Source organism: Hyperolius riggenbachi, chromosome 2, assembly GCF_040937935.1.
Source record: "Hyperolius riggenbachi isolate aHypRig1 chromosome 2, aHypRig1.pri, whole genome shotgun sequence".
In the NCBI taxonomy this organism is placed as follows: domain Eukaryota; kingdom Metazoa; phylum Chordata; class Amphibia; order Anura; family Hyperoliidae; genus Hyperolius; species Hyperolius riggenbachi.
In genome coordinates, this window is record NC_090647.1 from 545,015,060 (window position 1) to 545,041,892 (window position 26,833).

Below are 26,833 nucleotides of genomic sequence, written 5' to 3' on the forward strand. Positions count from 1 at the left end.
TGGAACAGTTTTCTCTTTATTTACTATATAAAATTCACTGAAATTAAAATGGGATTCTCAGGGTTTTCTTTGTTTTCAAAGCATTTCCTGAACAGCAGTTGCTCAGTCCAACTGCCAAAACAGTAAGGTTCCAGCCAGTCTCCCTACTCACTTGCACACTATTTTGTTGATTAGAATTCGCAACATCTATTAGTAAATGATTTTTGGAAACAAAGAAAACTCTGAAAATCCCCCATGAGTAGATGGACTAGTCTATAACCTGCCGGTTCTGTCAGATTTTTATTGCTTTTTTCCGTTATAGTGGTCTTTTAAAGTAAGCATGAAGCAAATAAAAAAAAAAAAAAAAAAAAAAAAAAAAAAAACATACTTACCTAAGAAGGGGGAAGGCTCTGGGCCCTGCAGAACCTTCCCATTTCTCTCCTGGTCCCTTTGTTCCAGCACTGTCACCCCCGTTACCAGTCTCCGACCGATGGGTCGAAAACTGCTTTCTTCTGCAGCGGGAGGCTTCTGAAGTCTTTGGAGCCTGAGTACTACCAAAGATGGGCAGCTCCGTAGTACGCATGCATGAGCATTCTCTCTCACACATGCGTAGTATGGAGCCACCCGTCACCTGGAGCACTTGGGCCTACGAAGATTTCTGAGGACTCCTGCAGCAGGAGATTTGAAGGGGGGACACTGCTGGAACGAAGGGACTGTGAGAGAAATGAGAAGGCTCAATAGCACCCAGATCCTTCCCCCTCCTTAGGTAAGTATCTCTTTTGTTTTGACTTCAAAATCGCTTTAGGTTTGCTTTAGAGGACACAGATGGGAAGTAAGGGTTAGAGACTTTTTTTTTTTTTTAATTTATTGTGCTCACTTTTGTCCTTTTAAATTCTAGAACAGGAGTTTATATCACTTAAAGAGAATGTAACAACATTTTGAGCCTTATTTCTTCTATCCTGTAAGTTCCTATACCTGTTCTAATGTGGTCTGGATTACTGCAGCCTTTTCTAGTTGCACTGTCTCTGTAATACATCTTATCTTCTTTCCTCTGTCGGCTCTGTCGGCTCTGTCGGGCTCAGGCTGGAATGTGCAGCACTGCTTGTGATAGGCAGAAGCTTTACACACCCTCTCCAAGCTCTCCTTTGAGCCTATCACACTCTGGTTAGCAGCCATGTCTTTTGTTTGTAAACACTGCCTAAAACTGGCAATTACAAGCCAGGATTGCAGCAGGGAGTGGCAGAAACAGCACAGAGGGGCGCAGGAGAACATAATGATTAGAACGGTATGCTTTTTATTGTGAGAATTTTAGAGTACATACTCTCTTTAAGGCCCCAACCTATACACAGGTGGAGAAAGTCTGACAATACACTTCGGATATTTACATTTCGCTTTCGGTTATTCCACAGCCGAGAGTCTTCCTGTGCAGCCAACCGACAGTGGAAAGTTCTAAAATAGACTGACGGAGATGCCAGAAATAGACTGCTACACTGCAGGCTCCACAGCCTGGCCCGTGTGCTGCCATGGAGGCCAGCTCTGTCCTCCTGGCTCTCACAAACATTTACGTGGCCATTTTCGCCCTGTTTTGCTTCAAACTTCTGATCAAAGTATCGCTGGCTTTACTCACCCACTTCTACATCGTCCGTGGCAACCGCAAGGAGGCTGCCAGGATAGCGGAGGAGATCTATGGCGTGGTTCAAGGTAAAGAGGATTCTGTGTGGCAGATGTATACATTGTAATTGTAGAATACTGAGCTTTCTGTATTGCACAAAAAAAACACCTGAAGTGAGAGGGATATGGAGGCTGCCATATTTATTTTTAAACAATACCAGTTGCCTGGCAGCCCAGATGAATCTATCTAGCTTAAAATAGAACTGGACTCTGGCACAGGACAGAAGAACATCAGAGAAATGCACCCTGTATGTATTTAGATAGTTTAGTCTGTCTCCCCCTCATCTGTGACTAATCGCTACTGTAATATGATCTCTCAGCTGTGTCAGCTGTATACCTCGGCAAAGCAGCTAATTTGTAAACAAAGTATGTTAACCCTATGTCTGCTTCCATGAAAGCGGGAAGTAGACACGCTGAAAGATTTCTATCAGCTGTAGCCTGTAACAAATAAACGTTTTTATTAGAGTATTATGCTGTTGCTTATCTTTTACAGTAGAGAGGGAGTTTTGATATCAGATCCACTTTCAGTAGTGTCTGAATCACACACCTGAAACAAGCATGCAGCGAATCCAGTCGTATTTCAGTCAGAGCACCTGATCTGCATGCTTGTTCAGGGTCTATGGCTGTTGATGTATCCAGCTACGTAATGAATAGCAATTTATTGTTTACTTAATAAGTATAGGTAGTCCCCGGTTAACCTCCCTGGCGTTCTATTAAGATCGCCAGGGAGGCTGCGGGAGGGTTTTTTTTAAATAAAAAAAAAACTGTTTCATGCAGCCAACTGAAAGTTGGCTGCATGAAAGCCCACTAGAGGGCGCTCCGGAGGCGTTCTTCCGATCGCCTCCGGCGCCCAGAATAAACAAGGAAGGCCGCAATGAGCAGCCTTCCTTGTTTTGCTTACATCGTCGCCATAGCGACGATCGGAGTGACGTCATGGACGTCAGCCGACGTCCTGACGTCAGCCGCCTCCGATCCAGCCCTTAGCGCTGGCCGGAACTTTTGTTCCGGCTGCGCAGGGCTCGGGCGGCTGGGGGGGCCCTCTTTCGCCGCTGCTCGCGGCGGATCGCCGCAGAGCGGCGGCGATCAGGCAGCACACACGGCTGGCAAAGTGCCGGCTGCGTGTGCTGCTTTTTATTTTGTAAAAATCGGCCCAGCAGGGCCTGACCGGTGACCTCCGGCGGTGATGGACGGATATATTCGTCCATACCGCTGAGGAGGTTAATGAATGAGATAGGGACTGTCATTCTTAACCTGAATCTGTTCTTAAGTTGGAACATTGTGCCATCACTGTCCCCTGTACCCCCCTTGGGCCTCCAGTGTCCCCCTCTGTGTCACCTCTGCCCCCTGTATTTGATTCTTTGAATTTTTTTTAAACAGATTTTCTCAAAAACTCAAAAGTCCAATTTGAAAAATGTGTGTTTTTGACTCGTTCCCATGGAAACACAGAATCCATGCTGTTCGTATTGGCGGGTCGTTCGTAAGTCAGGCGTTCATAAGTCGGGGACTACTTATACCCCTGAATCAAGGTCTAGAATAACATGCTTTTAATAATATTTTTTTTCTGTGGTGCTGTGAGATATGTCACAGCATGTGCATGGCAATTTGGCGCAGGGTGAGCTGAATGACCGCTTGGCCATCTGCCAGTAAAATTCTGGGAGAGGTTTATTACTCCGAGTCATAGTGAGTTGAAGTAATTTGGGGTTCGGCAATACGTGGCCGTGGACTATAGCATTGATACTATAGCAGTGCTAAACTCAAGTGATACATTGGGCTTGATTCACAAAGCGGTGCTAACCTACTTCGCACGTCTAAAGTCTTTAAACGCGCTAACCAGGGCGCTAAGTAGGTTAGCACCGGATTTCTCAATCAGATCGCGTGCTAACTTTGCGCGCGCAAAGTTTTACGCGCGCTAAGTCCCATAGGCTTTAACGGGCACTTCGCGCGGGGCGCCCTGCGCTCTGTGCAGTACGCGCATAAAGTTTTACGTGTGAAAAGCTTGTTTAGACGTGCTAAGGGGGTTTTCACAAGCGTGCTAACAGTTAGCACCGCTTTGTGAATCAAGCCCATGGCGTGCGTCAAAAAGCCTTGCCTCCTGTCACAACACCATCCTCACAGTCCAGCACCCCCTGCGGTCACCGCACTACCCTGCCGTAATATTTGACTCTGAGGATGGGCGGGGAGGAAGTGGCAGTTCCCCCTCCTCTCAGTTTGTCCCAAGGAATGCCCTTTTTACTCCCCGTTTATCGTTCCAACATTACAGTAACTGCACACAGTGTGTAGGAGAGTTACAATGTGTGTAGTCTTAGGGAGATTGAGCTCGAAGTCTCTTCCCCCCTCCCCCCCCCCAATTACCCCTCTTCTCCCCGGGGCCTTGCAAGTATAATAGCCATAATTAATTACCTATTAATCCCGGCAGGTGAGTGGTCAGGCAGCGGCTGCACTTTGAGACATGCTGTCTCCCATTCTATGACCCGGCGCGTGTTTACACATGACGCGCCGGGTCATAGGGTGGGAGGGAGACAGTGTGTCTCAAAGTGCAGCTGCTGCCCACCTGCTCACCTGCCGGGACTAATAGGTTATTCATTATGGCTATTATACTTGCAGGGCCCCGGGGAGCAGGCAGAAAATAGCAGTGTCTGCGCTGTGGGGGCCTCAGCAGAGGTCGGGGCCCCGGGACAGTTGCCCCCTTAGCCTCTATGGTAGTGCCGGCCCTGCCTATAAGCCCTACAGGCTAAATGTTATGAGCGCTTGTTCATATTTTACTTTACAGGACTTCAGATTGCAGATGCTTAGCCTAGATGTGGCAGCAAACAGCCGTGCAGACTTGTGATATGGCAACAGCTTGTTTACCATGATGTCACTTCCTGTTGTACATGTAACCATGCAGGGGCATGTTGGCACTAGAAACAGGTTTTACCCAATATTCACTAACCCGTACAACAAGGAGACTGAAAACCTTGTAAAAAATGTGATAAATGCTTTAAGGATATCCAAGGTGAATAAGATTAAGAACCGGAGGAGCATGCTAAATTCTGTATATTACTCCGTATGATAATCTCGTGCAGGGAGGGACCTCCTGAGCTGTGAGAAGTGTGTACAGAGAGGCTGCCTCTTGCTGTAGCCCTGAGATCTGATACTGCTGTGAGGTGTCCCCCTGAGTCATGTGATGTTATTTGGCTGTCACACTGAGCCCTCAGCAGCTGAAGCCAGGCAATGTCCGCACACACAGGCCTACTCCTCCATGTGGCTACAGAGGCCTCAGAGAGCCCCAGACTGGCCGGACTGGCCTCCCTAACCCGGGCATTACGGAACGCATTGTATGGAGATCATATCTGTCACGCCTTCCAGGGAGGTATGTCTCCAGTGTAATGTTACTTTTAAACCAGCCAAAGGTTATAATGCAGTAGCTTGAAACTATCGATTCTGAAGATGTATGGGGCAGATCGACCAAGAGACAGATATCTCAGATCAAATCTAATCGAGAGATCTCTTGCCTACCCATACACCACAGGCCGATTTCTGATCAATTTCAAGCTGAAATCGATCTGTAATCGTCTATCATCAGTAGTTTTACTTTATAATAACGTTAAAACAGCAACTGGTCTGAGTGTATTAAGTGATAAAGATGCTAATCCTGCATTCAAAACTTGCAAAACTTTTTCTGCTGTTATAGTTTGTAGTTATCACATACCTTAGGAGCATTGGCCCTAGTGCCAAACAGTTGAATGCTGGGAGTTCTTTTTATCTATAATATATTCCTCCTCTTCCATTTATTTCCCTGCCTTGCTGCTTATCAGAAACTCCCTCTGATTACTTGTGTTTACAAGCAAGGCTGAGGTGACTCAGTGATTGGATGTGTAAATAGAAAAAGACAGTGCAGTTGTTAGTATACACCTCAGTGGGAGTGTCTGAAGACTCTGGGAGGAGGGCAGCTAATGAATACACAATGAGCAAGAGAAGGGAGGAGGGAACAAGAGTCAGGGAGGAAATGATGTCAGCATTAGCTTGGCAAGATGGCCACTGCCTAGAATAGGATTTTCTGCTTTTCCTTTATAAAATTCACAGGAATCATTACGTGGATAGCACAATACATCTGTTATGTAAGTAGAAGTAGTATTTATCTACTCATAAATGTGTTTTTTATTTTTAGGTTAGCATGGGTGTCGCTTGTTCTTTAAAAAGTAAATACAGCAAAGTCCCTAGTATACAACACCGATGGTAGATCACCCCTTAAAGGATACCCGAACTGAAATGTGACATAATGAGATAGACATGTCTATGTACAGTGCCTAGCACACAAATAACTATGCTGTTCCTTTTTTTCTTTCTCTGCCTGAAAGAGTTAAATATCAGGTATGTAAGTGGCTGACTCAGTCCTGACTCAGACAGGAAGTGACTACAGTGGGACCCTCACTGATAAGAAATTCCCCTTTTTTACCTCTTTCTTGCTCTCAGAAGCCATTTTCTGCTAGGAAAGTGTTTTATAGTTGGAATTTCTTATCAGTGAGGGTCACACTGTAGTCACTTCCTGTCTGAGTCAGGACTGAGTCAGCCACTTGCATACCTGATAGTTATCTCATTCAGGCAGAGAAATAAAAAAAGGAACACAGCACAGTTATTTGTGTGCTAGGCACTGTACATGCCCATGTCTATCTCATTATGTCACAGTTCAGTTCGGGTATCCTTTAAGCATGCCGGTTAGATGAGACTTGCGGTTGTCTGAGTTCCGGATGATGGGGACTTTTCTGTATATTCATTTAAAGGATGAGAATAAAGTTTAGAGTCAATTTAAACATATTTCAGTAGAAAAATCCATATATTTATCCAAATCTGTACATTGGTCTTGAAAAAGGGACAAATGAAGGAGAGAGAGGGACAGAGGGATTTGATTTCCAAAGAGGGACTATCCCTCCAAATGAGGGACAGTTGGGATCTATCAGGGACATTACTAGAAATCACTGGGCCCCCTGCAAAGCTTTGGATGGGGCCCCCTCCTGCCAGGACAGAGCACTTGGGGAGGGATAGAGAGGTTGGGGGCTAGACGTTATACAGAAGAGCCTGCTGCACACTGAATAGGAACTGTCTACAAGTCTTTGCAAAACTTTGTATGATTCCTTATCAGTGGCTGAGCAGATGCAGTCATTAGAACAATTGTGCAGAGCAGAAAGTGTTTTTCTCTCCTTGCCCTTAGATGTCAGTCTCCCAGGACAGGGCCCCCTGTGACTTCTTGGCCCCCCTGCGGCTGCATCCCTTGCAGGGTCTATTGTTATGCCCCTGGGAGCTATGCTAGAATGGTATAACCAGTCCAGACAGGCCTCAGTGGGAATCCCAGGGTCATGAGCATGAAGTGTTTGCTTGCTTGATGACTGGTGTGGGTAGAGTAGGGACCCTTTTTAGAGAAAACCTCAACGCTGGTGAAAGGGTTTAGTACAGAATGATTTTTCATGCAAACCATTAGTGCAACCTAATGCAATTTGCATTATAGTTGTTTTTATCATTACTAGAGTTCCAGCTTGTTGTGATGAGGGTTAATGATTTTTATTGATATGTTCTTGACCTCTTACTGACAGGTTTTGTACTACAACAACAACAACAACAACAAAAAATAACATTTGTGAAGCGCTTTTCTCCCGTAGGACTCAAAGCGCATAAGCATGGCTCCGACCATCGTGATACAGAGGAAGAATTTTATAAATCTGGAAATGCCAGGCTAAACAGGTGGCTTTTCAGTCTGGATTTGAATAGCTCCAGGGATGGTGCTGTCTTTACTGGGTGTGGCAGGGAGTTCCAAAGAGTAGGGGCAGCATGACAGAAGGCTCTATCTCCAGATTTTTTGAGGTGCACTCTGGGAGTGACCAAGTTTATAGAACTTGCTGATCTGAGGTTGTGAGAGGTGTGGTGCAGCTTCAGCAGGTCCTTCATGTATCCGGGGCCCAGATTGTGCAGGGATTTGAATGTCAGCAGTCCAATCTTGAAGAGTATTCTCCATTCTACTGGTAGCCAGTGCAGTGAGCGAAGGATCGGTGTAATGTGACAGTGGCGAGGCTGGTGTGTTAGCAATCTGGCAGCAGCATTCTGCACTAGTCGATCTACTTATGGGCTATCCTTGAGGTAAACCTGTGAGGTCAGTTTGGAAGAGACAAAAACATACTTCCCTCCAGAGGGAAAGCCTCTGGATTCTAAAGAGGTTCCCCCTCCCCCTGTCTTCCTTTGTCAAGTAGCTCCAGTGACAGGACCCCTTAAGAGTGGCCTGCCTGTGCACTAGCACCATCCCGCTCAAGCTCCAGTGATAAAAGCTGAACCAGAACGAGTCCGTGCTAGTGCACATGCACAAGCTTGTCAGGCTATTCTGTGGGTTGGACTGTGCCAGTGTTCCACTGCCTTTTAGGAAGGGCTTTTCAAACCAAGGGAAACATTGAGAATCCCCCATGAGAGGTTGAACTAGTCCAAAGCATTATGATAAGAGGTTAGTGTAAGTCAGATTATTTTACTTTTCCTGTAAGTGACATCAACATAGGAAGTGAGTAATTTACAGAGACAATGTATGTATGTGTACTGTACGTATGAATTTTACATTTTGCATCTCCTTATTTCCCAGGATCTTGGGCAGACCGATCCCCCCTGCACGAGGCGGCGTTTCATGGAAGGCTTCTGTCTCTGAAGACGCTGATTGCTCAGGTACGGACATACTTACCTTTTAAAGTGTAAATCGTAGTAAAACTTTTTTTTTAGGTTTGGACTGGGTAAGGAAGTGTTAATACTTAGCTTTGAGAGAATCCCATTAGCACAGAAGTTGCTATAGGGCCCAGAAGCCGAAGAGAACTGTAAACTGTCCTTTTTTTTTAACTGTTTAATTTTTCTCACCACTCAGTGATGAGTAAGGGCCTATTACCACTACACGCAGATTGGATGCAGAATTGATGTAGAATGGATGCAGAAAAACTGACTCCAGTGAATGCCTATGGGAAAATCTGCATCAGAAAAATTGTGTTTAGTGGAAACAGACCTATAGGCATTCATTGGAGTCAGTTTTTCTGCATCCATTCTGAATCCAATCTGCGTGTAGTGGAAATAGGCCCTTTAAGGATACCCGAAGTGACATGTGACATGAGATAGACATGTGTATGTACAGTGCCTAGCACACAAATATCTAGGCTGTGTTCCTTTTATTTCTTTCTCTGCCTGAAAGAGTTGAATATCAGGTATGTAAGTGGCTGACTCAGTCTTGACTCCGACAGGAAGTGACTACAGTGTGACTCTCACTGATAAGAAATGCCCCTTTTTTTAATCTCTTTCTTGCTCTCAGAAGCCATTTTCTGCTAGGAAAGTGTTCTATAGTTGGAATGCCTTATCAGTGAGGGTCACACTGTAGTCACTTCCTGTCTGAGTCAGGACTGAGTCAGCCACTTACATACCTGATATTTAACTCTTTCAGACAGAGAAAGAAAAAAAAAAAGGAACACAGCATAGTTATTTGTGTGCTAGATACATACCCATGTCTATCTCATCATGTCACATGTCACTTCGGGTATCCTTTAAGGCAGTGCTGTCCAACTGGCGGCCCGCGGGCCGCATCCTGTCCGCCAAGCCTTCTGCTGCGGCCCCCCTGCTGTGGCAGTGTTAGCCCCCGAGCTGTGAATTTACAGCCCCCCCTCCGCTCCGCCCCCCCTGATGCTGCTGCTGCCGCCGCCTCACTCAGATCGGCGGCAGGCAGGAGAGGAGATCAGAACCAGCCACACGGGGGACTTTGAATGCTGGACGTGACCGATGATGTCACTTCCTGCATTTAAATTCACCGCGCAGCTGCCGTGCGCTGGTGTGGTTGCTTCTTATCTCCTCTCCTGCCCGGTCCGATCTGAGAGGTGAGGTGGCGGCAGCACGGGGGAAACTGGGAACGAGGTGAGGGCAGAGCAGAGAGGGGCTGTATATATTACATTGTAGCAGCCAACCTGACTGCATTTTGTGGGAGAATCTGCACCCGATCTGACTGCATTTTGTGGACGAATCTGCAGCCGATCTGACTGCATTTTGTGGGAGAATCTGCAGCCGATCTGACTGCATTTTGTGGGAGAATCTGCAGCCGATCTGACTGCATTTTGTGGGAGAATCTGCAGCCGCTCTGACTGATCTGACTGCATTTTGTGGGAGAATCTGCAGCCGATCTGACTGCATTTTGTGGAAGAATCTGCAGCCGATCTGACTGCATTTTGTGGGAGAATCTGCAGCCGATCTGAATGCATTTTGTGGGAGAATCTGCGGCCGATCTGACTGCATTTTGTGGGCGAATCTGCGGCCGATCTGACTGCATTTTGTGGGCAAATCTGCGGCCGATCTGACTGCATTTTGTGGGCGAATCTGCGGCCGATCTGACTGCATTTTGTGGGCCAATCTGCGGCCGATCTGACTGCATTTTGTGGGCAAATCTGCGGCCAATCTGACTGCATTTTGCCGGCAAATCTGCGGCCAATCTGACTGCATTTGGCCAAATCTGCGGCCAATCTGACTGCATTTGGCCAATCTGACTGCATTTTGTGGGCAAATCTGCGGCCAATCTGGTTGTACTTTGTGGGGAATATATCACTCTAATTGCATTTTGTGGAGAAATCTTCTGCTAGATTTTTTTTTTATTTTTTTCCCCCGGGGGCCCGGCCCTCCACCATGTGGTCTGGAAAAAAAACTGGCCCTCCGTGCCCGTGAAGTTGGACAGCACTGCTTTAAGGGAATGCAGGACATTACTATAACTAAATCGCACGCACGCACACACACACACACACACTATATGTGTGTATCTAGATATAGGGACACATATTGGGGGGCACATCTGGCTATACTGGGGGGGGGGGTCTGACACTGGCCACACATCTGGCTATCCTTGGGGGACATAATACTGATGTCATGTCTTTTACCTACTGTAGCACTTTTAATTTTTTACTAGAATTGAAGAAACCTGAGAAATAATGCAATTTTAACGGGTTTCCCTGAAGCATAGAGTAGGTGATGAGGTGGAAGGGGGGTCGGCTTCAGATTTAAAGAAAGGATACACAACTGGTTTTAAATTAAAGTTTAATCAAATCCCACATCATAATCCAACCCCACCCCACACACACACGCACGCACTAGTACAGTGTACTATCCTCCATCTACTCTTCTCACCCCTTGGTAAATACTATACCTTCTCTAAACTTAGCAAAACTTTCTAGGCAGTGGCGTACCTACCATAGGGATGCCGGTGCTCACAGCACTGGGTGTAGCCATGGCGAGGGGTGCTGCTGTGGTGCTCAGCCACTGTTATTCCACCTGGGACCTTTTCTCATAGTTTAGGCAACATCTTTGAGTGAGTGGGCAGAGCAGCAGGGTGAGTAGAGAGAATGATTGCTGTGCTGCAGCTGGGACATTAGCAGGGAGAGGTGGCAGGATGTGTTTAGTGCTTCAGAAGTTGCCTGTCATTAGTAGCCATGTGCACTGGCTGCTGTAATATCAGAGCGCCATAGACTATTGATTATTTATCCTGATCAGAGTAATTAACCACTTAAAGAGACACTGAAGTGAAAAAAAAATGATGATATTATGATTTGTATGTGTAGTACAGCTAAGAAAAAAATCATTAAGATCAGATACATCAGTCTAATTGTTTCCAGTGCAGGAAGAGTTGAGAAACTCCAGTTGTTATCTCTATGCAAAAAAGCTATTAAGCTCTCCGACCAATTAAGGGGCCCATACACTCAGCCGATTTTCTGGCCGACCGATCGATCCCGATCGATCGATTGCAAATCGGTTGTCCAATCGACCGATCGATTCGATCGATCGATCGATTTCGATGGATTTCCATCGAACTGACAGGATGGAAAATTCAGGTCGATCTGATGAGATTGCTTATCAGTTTGCATTGGCCTTAATGGAAATCTGATGGCAAAAATATGCCATCAGATCGAATTTCAATAGATTTCAAACTGAAATCTATTGGAATTCTATCCTGGTAAAAAATGTTCTAAAAACGCATCAGATAGATCATCAGATGCATTTCTTATCTATCTGCTGCCAATCTGACGAGTGTATGGGCACCTTTATAGTCGTGGAGAGGGCTGTTATCTGACTTTTATTATCTGAACTGTAATTGAACTGTTTACTTTTCCTCTAGCAGAGGAGAGTTTATTACTTCACAGACTGCTCTGAAAGACTCATTTTGAATGCAGAGTGTTGTGTAATCTGGACATATTATAGAGTGATGCAATGTTAGAAAAAACACTATATACCTGAAAATAAAAATATGAGAATATTTTCTTTGCTGCTAATCTTCTAGTAATTATTCATAGTACACAACCAATTCATTATATCATATATTTTTTTTCGCTTCAGTGTCTCTTTAACATCTCAGTCGTTTTCAGCTTATGCATCCGAGCAATGTTCACCTCCCATTCATTAGCCTATAACTTTATCACTACTTATCACAATGAACTGATCTATATCTTGTTTTTTCCGCCACCAATTCGGCTTTCTTTGGGGGGTACATTTTGCTAAGAGCCACTTTACTGTAAATGCATTTTAACAGGAAGAATAAGAAAAAAAATGAAAAAATGCATTATTTATCAGTTTTCGGCCATTATAGTTTTAAAATAATACATGCCTCCATAATTAAAACCCACGTATTGTTATTGCCCATTTGTCACGGTTATTTCACCATTTAAATTATGTCCCTATCACAATGTATCGCGACAATATTTTATTTGGAAATAAAAGAGCATTTTTTCCGTTTTGCATACATCACTATTTACAAGCTTATAAAAAAAAAATAGAGAGAAATATTTCATCTTTACATAGATATTTAAAAAGTTTAGACCCTTAGGTAAATATTTATGTGTTTTTTTTTTGTTTTTTTTTATTAAACATTTTATGTGGGCATTTTTGGGAGAGTGGGATATAAAAGTGTTTTATTTGGGGAAATATTGGTGTATTGTAATGTTTTTGGGCATTTACTTGTAGTTTTACTTTTTGGCCACAAGATGGCAATCTCGATTTTTTTTACATGACGTCACTCTAAGCGTACAATGTACGCTTAGAGGGACACAGCTCCAGAAAGAGCGAAGCTTCCGAGAGAAGCTGTCGCTTTTTCAGCGGGGGAGAGGAATCGGTGATCGGGCTCCATAGCCCGATACATTGATTCCTGGGCTACCGAATCCGCGGCCGGGAGTGCGCGTGCATGCGCGCGATCGGCCGCGGGAGCGCGCCTGTCCTCCTTGACGTTTTTATACGTCAAGGAGGACAAAGTGGTTAATCAATAATTCAGGGCAGTCTGCTGTTGCAGAAGCCAGTGATACAGGTGCTATCAGCCAACTTCTGTAGTGAGCAGAGAAGCAAGCACCAGGCAATTTAGAGTAGCTTGATTGCAGGTAATCTTGTCTCTTTTCCCAGCTCCTCCTCCCACCCTGCTGTCTTTCCTCTTTCCAGATTTTAGTGGCTTCTTTTTAACAGCATTTCCCTGCTAAACAGCACTTGTGATTTCTACAGTCCGGGTGAGAGGTCTTCCTGCCATTTCTCCTCTTCCACCAGGCTCTCTGTCTTGTGCCTCTACCTCTTTATCCCCCCTCCTCCTATGCATCCCCCTCTTTCGTATGTCCCCCTTTTCTGACTGTCCTCAGAGGAGCTCACAATCTAATCTGTACCATAGTCCTAGTCTAATGTCCTACCATATTATTATTACTGTATTTATATAGCACTGACATCTTCTTCAGCACTGTATAGAGTACAGAGTTTCATAACAGTATATCGGTTAGCTCCGTCCACATCCTGATGACTCCTTTTCCCCCAAAATCCCCTAAAATTTGCAGCGACAGCCTCGGTGCCCCAACCCGTCAGCCCTCCCATCATTTTTTTTTTTTGGGGGGGGGGGGGGGCTGTATGTAAAAAATCAGCACCGGGTGTCAAATTCCCTAGGTACACCGCTGTTTGTAGGTGCCTAATTCATCCACCTGCCCTACAAGTAGAACCCTTTAACTATGCCTTAAGAATAGCCCCACCTAAGGAAAAAAAATACCACCAGAAGACCACCAGTGCAGCTGAGAAGAACTAGAGTTCCATGATGATGAGATCATTTGAGATTGCACAGCAAGCGTGTAATCTTGGAGCAGACCACTAGGGCTACGTGTGGTCCTCTTCTTATCTTCTAGGCCCCTGTGCATTTTCAGGTGCCACAATCTCAGTTCTTTTGAATGAACTGGTGCCAGCACTGAAAATGTCAACACGTCAAGAATATCGGCTTCACATGAGGGTGTATGTGTGCAACAACTGTACTGTATTATGTGTATGTAGTACCAGTTATGTCCACAGGGTGGAAGTATTTAAACAATAAGCTTCCCAGCGTCCTGTGCTTGTCTGTTATCTGATCTCTGAATAAAGTTGCTATTTAGTTCGGCCTAGCAGGCAGTAGTGATGGGAATTCCGGTGTTGTGTCTGATTACGCTGCCTGTGGATTTGCGCTGCCCCGCATGCGCAGTAGGAGACTGTGCGGCCACAGTTCCTATAGAATGCTGCTGCTGGAGGTAAAATACTAAATATCTCCGCTCCCACACCTCTTACACTCCCCAAATGTTCAGGGTAGAGAAGGGACCCCCCGAACGACCTCTATACCAAATTGCAGCGCCCGAGACCCACTGGTTCCCGAGATAGATTTCTCTAATCTATCTCCTGAACCAGCGGGGCTCGGGGGCTGCAATGTGGCATAGAGGTCGTTCGGGGGGTCCCCTCCCTACCCTGAAAATTTGGGGAGTGTAAGAGGTGTGGGAGCGGAGATATTTAGTATTTTATCTCCAGCAGCATTATTAACTTTACACTGTGCATGCCTGCTACTCAGTGTCAGGGCCGGGCCGAGGCATAGGCTGGAGAGGCTCCAGCCTCAGGGTGCAGTGTAGGAGGGGGCGCATAATTCATTCAGCTGTCCTTCCTAATTGTGTTTGAAGCAGAAAGAAATAAGAAAAGGGGATACATGGCAGTGACTGCAAGCCAGATAACTAGATATTAAGGTGTTGGGGAGGTTGCAGGCCCATGGGGGCCTCTTAGTCAAATAGCAATCAGTGTGTGATGGCTGGGGTGGCAGGGATGGAGTGGCGCACTTTGGTGTCTCAGCCTTGGGTGCTGGAGGACCTTGTCCCGTCTCTGCTCAGTGTGGAAGGGAGCTTCCGGGCAGCGCAATCAGACATTACACCGGCTCTTCTCAGAGAATCGGCTCTTCTGAATCGGCTCCCAGTAAAGAGCCGGCTCTTACGGCTCTTAATCGGCTCTTCATTAAATATCACTGGACACCACTCAGAATCGGAGTAAAAGCACTGCCCCCGTCTCCATGACAACTCCAGACTGCTTCTCTGACTGGTTCAATCCCTCCTGCTACTGCTCTGCTCTGCCCCATACACTCTGCTGCAACTACAGGACTACATCTCCCAGCATGCCTCAGCGCCCTTTATTACATAGCAAAGCAGAGCTGTGTGGGGCGGCTGAGGCATCGGCTCTTTTAAAACTGAGAGCCGGCTCTTGTCGTTCACAGCAAAGAGCCGGCTCTTAGAGCCGGCTCGTTCGCGAACGACCCATCACTAGCAGGCAGCCATGCAGATATGAGGTCTGGTTAATGTTCATCTCTTTTGCATTTTTACATTGCTGCACACTGAGAAAGCAAGCAGCATCTAACAAAACAAAAAAAAAACAAATACAGCAAAGTCCCTGACGGTATAACGGGGACTTTGTTTTTGGGTATTGCACACCTCCCAACTTTTTGAGATGAGAAAAAGGGACACTTACGCCACACCCCTTCCACAACCCTGATCACGCCCCCAGCACACCCCTAGTCACGCGTACCTTAAAGATTTCATAAGAAAAATATGTTGTTTTATAACATACTGGTCCTTTCTATCCTGGTTCACTTTCCTTCATATTAACATTTGAAAATAAGAAATGTATCAATTTAAAAAGATGAGAATAAAGTTTAGAGCCTATGAAACACATTTTTTCAGTAGATAAATACACATATTTACATAAAAAGAGGGACAAAGTCCTGAAAGAGGAACAAATGAGGAGGAAAGAGGGACAGGGCTCCCAAAGAGGTGTTCCTTGCACTCGACATTGCTTTCCAGTTACTTCCTCATTTAGGCTGTGAAGGAGGAAGAGTATGAGATGAATACAATGTGGAGGGCAGCGCTAAGAAGGGGAGACAAGGGTGTTCTAAATCCGCCCCCACCGTGGTGCACTTTTGTTGACAGTCAAGTTCTCTCCCAAATCATTTGAAACAGCGTTCCAATTTTTGAAAACTCGAGTCAGTTATTTTTTTCTGAATACTTTTCAAATAGTTCTCTTTCTGAAGTCTGGAGCTTTTACTAATGATGTGTGTATCCTTTTTTCTACAGGGATTTAACGTCAACATTCTGACCATAGACAGGGTTTCTCCTCTGCATGAAGCGTGCCTCGGTGGTCATGTCTCCTGTGCCAAGGTCCTGCTAGAGAACGGAGCTCGAGTAAGTGGAGGATCTCTGTTACGTGTCTCTGTTTCTTCATATAAAAGAGTTGTGCTGGCGTGATAGGATGCTGCCCTTTTTGTGCCTTAGATAGTCCAGAGGCTTCCCTCGTCATCCTTGACCCCCACCGATCCAGCGATGGGACCCTCTAAGCATATCAGACATGGGCTTGTCAGATATACTCTCATGGTCATGCTCCCATATGGGCGTGGCCACACATGCGGTAGTCAGTCCGTACCTGCATAGCAGTGCCACCAGTCCATGGTTATTCACTTTGTGCTACTGAACAGGGGCAGATTGTACTCGTGCATGCACAGTATTGGCTGCCCTCATACACAGATGGGAGCATTGCCACGAAAAGGAAGAGTTTCCTGGCCAGGAGGGCCACTTCAAGGTCTGATGGGGCCCCAGGGCAAAGGTAACCTAACCAGCTCCAGGCCCCCGATCTCCTCCCTTAACTCTTATGTGCTCCTTGGTGCCCCTGCACAATACCAGCATTTGTGTCCCACCTGTCCTGAGGGCTGGTGGGCTGCTCCCACCTTCTTCCTGCTGTCTGCCTCTTTTGACGCAAGCGTAATGACATGCATCGGTCACAAGAGGGAAGCCACGGGAAGAAGAGCAGGAGCATAAACAAACAGAACAACACGCCAGCCGCCAGGACAGGTGAGATACCAGTGTTGCTATTGTTCAGGGGAAGCAGTAAAAAAGGGTGCATATGGCTAATAGACAAAAAGGGCGCCGCCATAGACTGCAATGCAAAATATCGGCTATTGGGTACCCGACAGCAAATTTGGGCGCCCGAGCAATAGAAGTTGCAGGGATCGTGTTATTAAAAGTTTTGGTTTACAGAATAAGGTTTATTACAAATATCGTTTACAAATTCGTTTTGACTTTGTGTTTTAATAATTTTTTAGTTTTTAAATTTCGCTTATAGGAGGTTTTACTTATTTTTTTGTTTTTAGATTTCGTAAATTATCGTTTACACTTATTTTATCATGTTAAAATTTGTTTTCATATGTATAATGCTTAAATATCGTTTTCAACCTTATTCTATTAGAAATACATTGCTTTTGGTATTAACTTTGTGTTTTAGACTTACAATGCGTCGATTATAGTTTTCAGATTTATTAACTTACTAATATATCGCTTTTAATATTACCGTTATTTTAAGATTTTTAATGTATGTGATTATAAGGCTATTTATTCTAAAATATATATATATACCTTTTTCTATTTATAATATTATTGATGTGTATGTGATTTTAAGGCTATCTATTCTATTATAAATATATAAATTATTCTATTCATGTTATTTATAGTGAAATATTTTAAGGATTAAATATATTATTGTTTATATGTGTGTAAGGGTATTTGTGCAGTGGGAATGGTTAGGACTAGACACCACCAGGGGGGTGGTTAGGGTTAGGCAACACCAGGGGGATGGTTAGGGTTAGGCACCACCAGGGGAGATATAGGGTTAGGCACCCCCAGGGAGGTCTTAGGGTTAGGCACTACCAGGGGGGTGGTTAGGATTAGGCACCACCAGGGGAGATTTAGGGTTAGGCACCACCAAGGAGGTCTTAGGGTTAGGCACCACCAGGGGGGTGGTTAGGCACCACCAGGGGGGCGGTTACGGTTAGGCACCACCAGCAGGGTTGTTAGGGATAGGCACCACCAGGGGGGCGGTTACGGTTAGGCACCACCAGCAGGGTTGTTAGGGATAGGCACCACCAGGGGGGCGGTTACGGTTAGGCACCACCAGCAGGGTTGTTAGGGATAGGCACCACCAGCAGGGTTGTTAGGGATAGGCACCACCAGCAGGGTTGTTAGGGATAGGCACCACCAGGGGGTGGTTAGGGTTAGGCACCACCAGGGAGGTCTTAGGGTTAGGCACCACCAGGGGGGTCTAGGGGGTAGGGATAGGATAAGATTGTGATCCCGACAGCCCAGGGGCACTTGGCCCGTTTGCTTTAATGGAAGTGTCGTCCAGCAGTGGTGAAATCGAGGCAGACATCCTAGCACTGAGGTAAGTATCTTTTATTTTTTATATCTCATTATACATCTGCCTCTTAGTGGTACTGATATTGCCGCGCGCCGCAGCCTAGCGGAGCATTACTTGGTCAAATCAGATGTTATGTGTGACACTGACTCTAACATCATCTGCTGTCCAGGTGAATGTAGTCACCGTAGATGGAATCACCCCTCTGTATAACGCGTGCCGCAGCGGAAGCATTGCCTGTGTCAGCATGTTGCTGGATTTTGGTGCTCATCCAGAGCTGGAGACACAACTCGCCTTTCCTCTTCATGAAGCGGTCATAAAAGGTAGGTAACATACTTAGTTATCATACATACTTACACAGGAAGATATAGGAGTGTCTATAAGGCCCTGTGCAGGCAGACAATGTTATTAATATACTGGCTCACTCCCCCTAGACTAACAAGTGTAAAAGCAGTATTGTCACCATAAAAATCAAATTTCAACAGCTACTGGTCTGAGTGTATTAAATGATAAAGATGCTAATCCTGCATTCAAAACTTGCAAAACTTGTTCTGCTGTTATGGTTTGTAGTTATTACATACTTTAGGAGCACTGGCCCTAGTGCCAAACAGTGCCAAAGAGTTGAATGCTGGGAGTTCTTTTTATCTATAATACTGTATATTCCTCCTCTTCCATTTATTTCCATTCCTAGCTGCTTATCAGAAACACCCCCAGATCACTTGTGTTTACAAGCAAGGCTGAGGTGACTCAGTGATTGGATGTGTAAATAAAAAAGACAGTGCAGTTGTTAGTATACACCTCAGTGGGAGTGTCTGAAGCCTCTGGGAGGAGGGCAGCTAATGAATACACAATGAGCAAGAGAAGGGAGGGGGGAAAACAGGAGTCAGGGAGGATATGATATCAGCATTAGCTTGGCAAGATGGCCACTGCCTAGAATAGGGTTTTCTGCTTTTCCTTTATAAAACTCACAGGAATCATTACGTGGATAGCACAATACATCTGTTATGTAAGTAGAAGTAGTATTTATCTACTTATATATGTGCTTTTTATTTCTAGGTTTGCATGGGTGTCGCTTGTTCTTTAAAGTAAACTTGAGACCGGGAGAACAAGTTCTTTTTTACTTACCTGGTCCGCTTCTCCCAGTCTGCTCTGTTGTACCACTCCAAAAAAATTGCCAAGTTTGGGCTACTGTGCTTGTGCCCGCCAAGGCGCCTTGGTTGAGGAGGCATGCAGTCGGGGCTGCAAATGCACTGTAGCCCACAACTAGTCTAGTTGGTGAACTTTCAGAGGGGCACAGCGGCATAACAAACTGCACCAGGAGAACAGCGAGGGACCTGTAAGGCTATGGGGGGTTGGAAGAACACCCCAGGTAAGTAAAACAGAACTTTTTCCCACCTTCTCAGGTTTACTTTAAATTGTAAAAAGGTTAGGAATTAAGTTAATTTGGATGTAAATCACATCAGTTATGTGACCATTTCTGCTCCTTTTGGGCTCTTGAAGACTGGTAGAATCCCTCTACACACTAGTTCCTCCTGGAGACCACAGCCAGGACCATCGCTCCCCAGTAAGAATTTGAGCCCAAAGAAAGGAGGCCATAAGTGACAGCCTGGGCACACCCCCTCTTGTGTCCAGATTTTTTTTAAGTGGGGTGGACGTTAGAAGGCAGCTCAGCTACCTGACCCCAAAAGGCAGCATGAGAACCAGCAATAGGGACTGCTAGAAGCAGCTGTGTTGGCATGACCACTGATAAAGGTATTTATGGACTTTTAAACATGCCTTTGTATTGCCAAAAAGTATTGGGGTGCCCCTCCAAAACTTGGACATGGAGATTACTTCTACAGATTTGTGGAAGAATGGGTCACCCTTAGACAAGACAAATAACATTCATATCACACTTTTCTCCTGGCGGACTCAAAGCGCCAGAGCTGCAGCCACTAGGATGCGCTCTATAGGCAGTAGCAGTGTTAGGGAGACTTCCCTAAGGTCTCCTACTGAATAGGTGCTGGCTTACTGAACAGGCAGAGCTGTGATTCAAACCCTGGTCTCCTGTGTCAGTGGCATAGTCCTTAACCATTACACTATCCAACCACTCCTATACCATTCAGCCACTCAGCAGCTCAGTGAGTGCCAGCGTGGTACCGTGATAGGATTCCATCCATGCAGGAAGTCTATTCATGAAGTTTCCCTGCTACCTAATATTCCACTGTTAGCTGTTAGCGGTATATCAAAGTGGAGGCCGATAAGAGCAACACTCAACTGCAAAGTGGTAGGCCCGTAAAATGACAGAGTATGTTCAGCGCAAACTGAAGCTCACGTTGCGCATAAGTCGCCAACTTTCTGAGAGAGTACATATGAATGTACATATGAATCGGCTGCTGGGAGATTTGGGCACAGGATAAAGCCGATATAGAGCTCACCCTGCTCCTGCACAAGTCCTGATGGTGTTAATTACTATTCCTCCTCCCGGACGCCATGGGTAGTGGGGATAAGGTGTAATTCGGCTTCCAGCTATTGGTGGCGGAGGAATTGCAGCGTTTTTATAGGAATTTGGGTTCCGTCTTCTGACGGCGCCCAAATCATTCAATGAGCGCCGCTATAGACGTAATTCCTATTATGGCCTATGGTGGCGCTGGCTGTGCCAAATCTCCTGCGCTGTTTTTACTGAGGAGCCCTTTAAATAAATGATGCTTATATTATTCAATTCAGCCAATCAGGCGCCAGCAGCCAGATAGTGAACATTGCTGTACATCGCATTAATCTAATTTTTTTTAAAGAAGCAGAGGTCTCTTTTTGCGATGTGCAGTGATGTGGAGCACCATATAAAGAGATGGACCATTGCAGGATTATAAAGAGGGATGGTCAATGACATGCTGGGAGTGGCAATTAAAGTAAACCTGACATGGGGATAAAAGTAGTTATACATACTTGGGGGCTGTTCTTGCCCCCTGTAGTCCGTCAACTTCCTCAGTGTGCATCTGGTCCCCTCCATTCTCCCACTGTTAGTCCTAGCCTCGATTACGCGCCTGTGGCAGAACAGAGGGGATCAGATGGACATAGAGGACGCTTCCCCTCGTGACAGGTACACTTTAAGAGCTGATATGTTTGTGCTCAGTTTATGCAAATTTATGAAGTTTGGAAATGCACCAATAAAATGCAGCAACAGCAATCATTAGCATCTCATGGACAATACTTATTTTTGACAAGGGCCCTGTGTGTAGGATCAAATGTTGTTCATTACTGTACACACAAGTAAACTTTTTTTTTTTCTGGGGGGGGGGGGGGGCGGCATCGGGAAGGAAGCATTTCACAGAGTCTAACAGTAAGGGAAGAGGTGCCCCCCCCCCCCCCCAAAAAAAAAGAAAAGAAAAAGGAATTGGATAATCTAAAAATAGTAAATAAATTCCTCACCTCAAAGGAAGGCGGCGATACCTTGCACAAAGGTAAAGTTTTCTTTTTTTTATATATTAAAGTACTTAAAGGAACACCATCAAACCAAGTGTTCTAAAATAACAATGTACAAATAATGTCTAAGTAGCTGTGTAAACATTTTCCTACTTTTCATGTTAAATATCAGAGGCAAAAGCTGTAATTCACTGTGTGTAGGATTTAACAACATTTGGAATGTCTCATTTGCAACGGTATGAATCTCTGCAGACTGACATGCTAAGAACAGTGTCATATTGAAGCAGAGTTATATGAAAAGCCTGTCAGGTTTCACACACACAATTACAAATGTTTATGTTGCACATAAGATACATTTCCTCTGCCCTCTGCAGAGAGCTCAGTCAGAGACAGGCTGAGCTTTCTCTCTCACACACGGGGTTAACAGATGAAGTGTGAGGGAATTCACCCCCTCTCCTCATGGCTCACTCTCACTCAGAAAAGTGTGAAAGGAATTAGATAACAGTAAACAAAGAGATAAGAATCCAAATGTTTACTCCAGTACTTAGCAGTGTTTCCCAAACATTTCCTATCTCAATTGAAAAAAAACATGTTAATCGATAGTGTTCCTTTAAAACAGATAAAGCGTTTCACAGATCTCTGCACACTTCTTCAGGCACTCCCAGGTGCTCCCAGCTCTAATTTTTTTTCCAGACACTGTGTATTGATCTGTGTATTGATTTTCATTATTTCTCCCCAGGTCACAGGGAATGCGCAGAAATGTTAATCGCGTATGGAGCGGACGTTGATAAAGAAATTCTGAACCAGGGCACTCCTCTGTATCTAGCCTGTACCCACCAAAAACCTGAGTGCGTCAGAAAGCTGCTTGAATTAGGTAATGAAGTGATGATGGTTGAGGGCAACAGCGATGTTTAGAGGTGGTTGTTACATACTTTTTTTTAGATGAGAAAGTGGTACACTTAAGCCACACCCCTGCCACATCCCTGATCACACCCCTGTCACACCCTAATCACGCATACCATAAAAATTTTGTAAGAAAAATATGTTGTTTTATAATTCACACCACACTGGTCCTCTCTATCCTGGTTCATTTTCCTTCTTATTATCATTTTAAAATTAGTAATATATCAATTTAAAGGATGGGAATAAAGTTTACAGCCAATCAAACATATTTTTTAGTAGAGAAATATAAATATTTACATAGAAAGAGGGACAAAGTCCTGAAAGTGGGACAAATGAGGAGGAAAGAGGGACAGAGGGACAGGGCTCCCAAAAGAGGGACTGTCCCTTCAAAAGAGGGACAGTTGGGAACTACGTTATTATAATATCATGACCAGATTTAAGGCAAGGCCACAAAGGCCACGACCTAGGGCACCAGGAAGCAAGGGGGTGGGCAGCATGCTGGCACATTCAGGCTGTTAAACTGCCAAACATGTAAACCGCAGCAGCCACAGACCTGGTCCGTGGCCACCCTGCTGCCACAGAGGTTCACGCACAGCACAGGATGGAGATCACACCACAGGACAGGGGGGAGCACAGAACTGGACAGGGGGGGAGCACAGCACAGGGCGGGAGAAGCACAGCACAAGATGGGAGCACAGCACAGGACGGGGGAGCACAGCACAGGGCGGGAGAAGCACACCACAGGATGGGGGGAGCACAGCATAGGATGGGGGGAGCACAGCACAGGACGGGAGAAGCACACCACAGGACAGGAGGGAGCACATCATAGGATGGGGGGAGCACAGCATAGGACGGGAGCAGCACACCACAGGATGGGGGGAGCACAGCACAGGACGGGAGAAGCACACCACAGGACAGGGGGAACACATCATAGGATGGGGGGAGCACACCACAGGACGGTAGAAGCACACAACAGGATGGGGGGAGCACAGCACAGGACGGGAGAAGCACAGCACAGGACAGGGGGGAGCACATCATAGAATGGGGGGAGCACAGGGTGGGAGAAGCACACCACAGGATGGGGGGAGCATAGCACAGGACGGGGGAGCACAGCACAGGACGGGAGAAGCACACCACAGGACAGGGGGGAGCACACCACAGGACGGGAGAAGCACACCACAGGACGGGAGAAGCACACCACAGGACGGGAGAAGCACACCACAGGACGGGAGAAGCACACCACAGGACGGGAGAAGCACACCACAGGACGGGAGAAGCACACCACAGGACGGGAGAAGCACACCACAGGACGGGGGGAGCACACCACAGGACGGGAGGAGCACACCACAGGACGGGAGAAGCACACCACAGGACGGGAGAAGCACACCACAGGACGGGAGAAGCACACCACAGGATGGGGGGAGCACACCACAGGATGGGAGAAGCACAGGACAGGGGGGAGCACATCATAGGACGGGAGCAGCACACCACAGGACGGGAGCAGCACACCACAGGACGGGAGCAGCACACCACAGGACGGGAGCAGCACACCACAGGACGGGAGCAGCACACCACAGGACGGGGGGAGCACAGCATAGGATGGGGGGAGCACACCACAGGACAGGGGGAGCACACCACAGGACGGGAGAAGCACACCACAGGATGGGGGGAGCACAGCATAGGATGGGGGGAGCACACCACAGGACGGGGAGAAGCACACCACAGGACGGGAGAAGCACACCACAGGACGGGAGAAGCACACCACAGGATGGGGGGAGCACACCACAGGATGGGAGAAGCACAGCACAGGACAGGGGGGAGCACACCGCAGGACGGGAGAAGCACACCACAGGACGGGAGAAGCACACCACAGGACAGGAGAAGCACACCACAGGACGGGAGAAGCACACCACAGGACGGGAGAAGCACACCACAGGACGGGAGAAGCACACCACAGGATGGGGGGAGCACAGCATAGGATGGGGGGAGCACACCACAGGACGGGAGAAGCACACCACAGGACGGGAGAAGCACACCACAGGACAGGGGGAACACATCATAGGATGGGGGGAGCACACCACAGGACGGTAGAAGCACACCACAGGATGGGGGGAGCACAGCACAGGACGGGAGAAGCACAGCACAGGACAGGGGGGAGCACATCATAGAATGGGGGGAGCACAGGGCGGGAGAAGCACACCACAGGATGGGGGGAGCATAGCACAGGACGGGGGAGCACAGCACAGGATGGGAGAAGCACACCACAGGACAGGGGGGAGCACACCACAGGACGGGAGAAGCACACCACAGGACGGGAGAAGCACACCACAGGACGGGAGAAGCACACCACAGGACGGGAGAAGCACACCACAGGACGGGAGAAGCACACCACAGGACGGGAGAAGCACACCACAGGACGGGAGAAGCACACCACAGGACGGGAGAAGCACACCACAGGACGGGAGAAGCACACCACAGGACGGGAGAAGCACACCACAGGACGGGAGAAGCACACCACTGGACGGGAGAAGCACACCACTGGACGGGAGAAGCACACCACTGGACGGGAGAAGCACACCACTGGACGGGAGAAGCACACCACAGGACGGGAGAAGCACACCACAGGATGGGGGAGCACACCACAGGACGGGAGAAGCACAGCACAGGACGGGGGGAGCACACCACAGGACGGGGGGAGCACACCACAGGACGGGGGGAGCACACCACAGGACGGGGGGAGCACACCACAGGACGGGAGAAGCACACCACAGGACGGGAGAAGCACACCACAGGACGGGAGCAGCACACCACAGGACGGGAGCAGCACACCACAGGATGGGGGGAGCACAGCATAGGATGGGGGGAGCACACCACAGGACGGGAGAAGCACACCACAGGATGGGGGAGCACACCACAGGACGGGAGAAGCACAGCACAGGACAGGGGGAGCACACCACAGGACGGGGGGAGCACACCACAGGACGGGGGGAGCACACCACAGGACGGGGGGAGCACACCACAGGACGGGGGGAGCACACCACAGGACGGGGGGAGCACACCACAGGACGGGAGAAGCACACCACAGGACGGGAGAAGCACACCACAGGACGGGAGCAGCACACCACAGGACGGGAGCAGCACACCACAGGATGGGGGGAGCACAGCATAGGATGGGGGGAGCACACCACAGGACGGGAGAAGTACACCACAGGACGGGGGGAGCACAGCATAGGATGGGGGGAGCACACCACAGGACGGGAGAAGCACACCACAGGACGGGAGAAGCACACCACAGGACGGGAGAAGCACACCACAGGACGGGAGGAGCACACCACAGGACGGGGGGAGCACACCACAGGATGGGAGAAGCACAGCACAGGACAGGGGGGAGCACATCATAGGATGGGGGGAGCACACCACAGGACGGGAGAAGCACACCACAGGACGGGAGAAGCACACCACAGGACGGGAGAAGCACACCACAGGACGGGAGAAGCACACCACAGGACGGGAGAAGCACACCACAGGACGGGAGAAGCACACTACAGGACGGGGGGAGCACAGCATAGGATGGGGGGAGCACACCACAGGACGGGAGAAGCACACCACAGGACGGGAGAAGCACACCACAGGACGGGAGAAGCACACCACAGGACGGGAGAAGCACACCACAGGACGGGAGAAGCACACCACAGGACGGGAGAAGCACACCACAGGACGGGAGAAGCACACCACAGGACGGGGGGAGCACAGCATAGGATGGGGGGAGCACACCACAGGACGGGAGAAGCACACCACAGGACGGGAGAAGCACACCACAGGACGGGAGAAGCACAGCACAGGACGGGGGGAGCACATCATAGGATGGGGGGAGCACAGCACAGGATGGGGGGAGCACAGCACAGGATGGGAGAAGCACACCACAGGATGGGAGAAGCACACCACAGGACGGGAGAAGCACACCACAGGACGGGAGAAGCACACCACAGGACGGGAGAAGCACACCACAGGACGGGAGGAGCACACCACAGGACGGGGGGAGCACACCACAGGACGGGAGAAGCACACCACAGGACGGGAGAAGCACACCACAGGATGGGGGAGCACAGCATAGGATGGGGGGAGCACACCACAGGACGGGAGAAGCACACCACAGGACGGGAGAAGCACACCACAGGACGGGAGAAGCACACCACAGGACGGAAGGAGCACAGCATAGGATGGGGAGAGCACACCACAGGACGGGAGAAGCACACCACAGGACGGGAGAAGCACACCACAGGACGGGGGGAGCACACCACAGGACGGGGGGAGCACACCACAGGACGGGGGGAGCACACCACAGGACGGGAGAAGCACAGCACAGGACAGGGGGGAGCACATC

At 47.7% G+C, this 26,833-nt stretch overlaps 1 protein-coding gene across 2 annotated transcripts in view; it reads left to right on the forward strand.

Annotated features, from left to right (window-relative positions):
* Nucleotides 1-1,482: 1,482 nt before the first annotated feature.
* ASB11 (ankyrin repeat and SOCS box containing 11) overlaps nucleotides 1,483-26,833 on the forward strand; it is a 30,337-nt gene continuing 4,986 nt past the window's right edge. The window contains exons 1-5 of one of the 2 annotated variants that reach the window (XM_068270793.1): nucleotides 1,483-1,680; nucleotides 8,249-8,328; nucleotides 16,038-16,145; nucleotides 18,317-18,467; nucleotides 22,286-22,420. In XM_068270793.1, the coding sequence (XP_068126894.1) occupies nucleotides 1,503-1,680; nucleotides 8,249-8,328; nucleotides 16,038-16,145; nucleotides 18,317-18,467; nucleotides 22,286-22,420 (652 nt within the window). In that variant the 5' untranslated portion in view covers nucleotides 1,483-1,502. Of the gene's footprint in view, nucleotides 1,681-4,652; nucleotides 5,003-8,248; nucleotides 8,329-16,037; nucleotides 16,146-18,316; nucleotides 18,468-22,285; nucleotides 22,421-26,833 lie in introns of those variants that run through there. The other variant, XM_068270795.1, reaches the window with a different exon arrangement.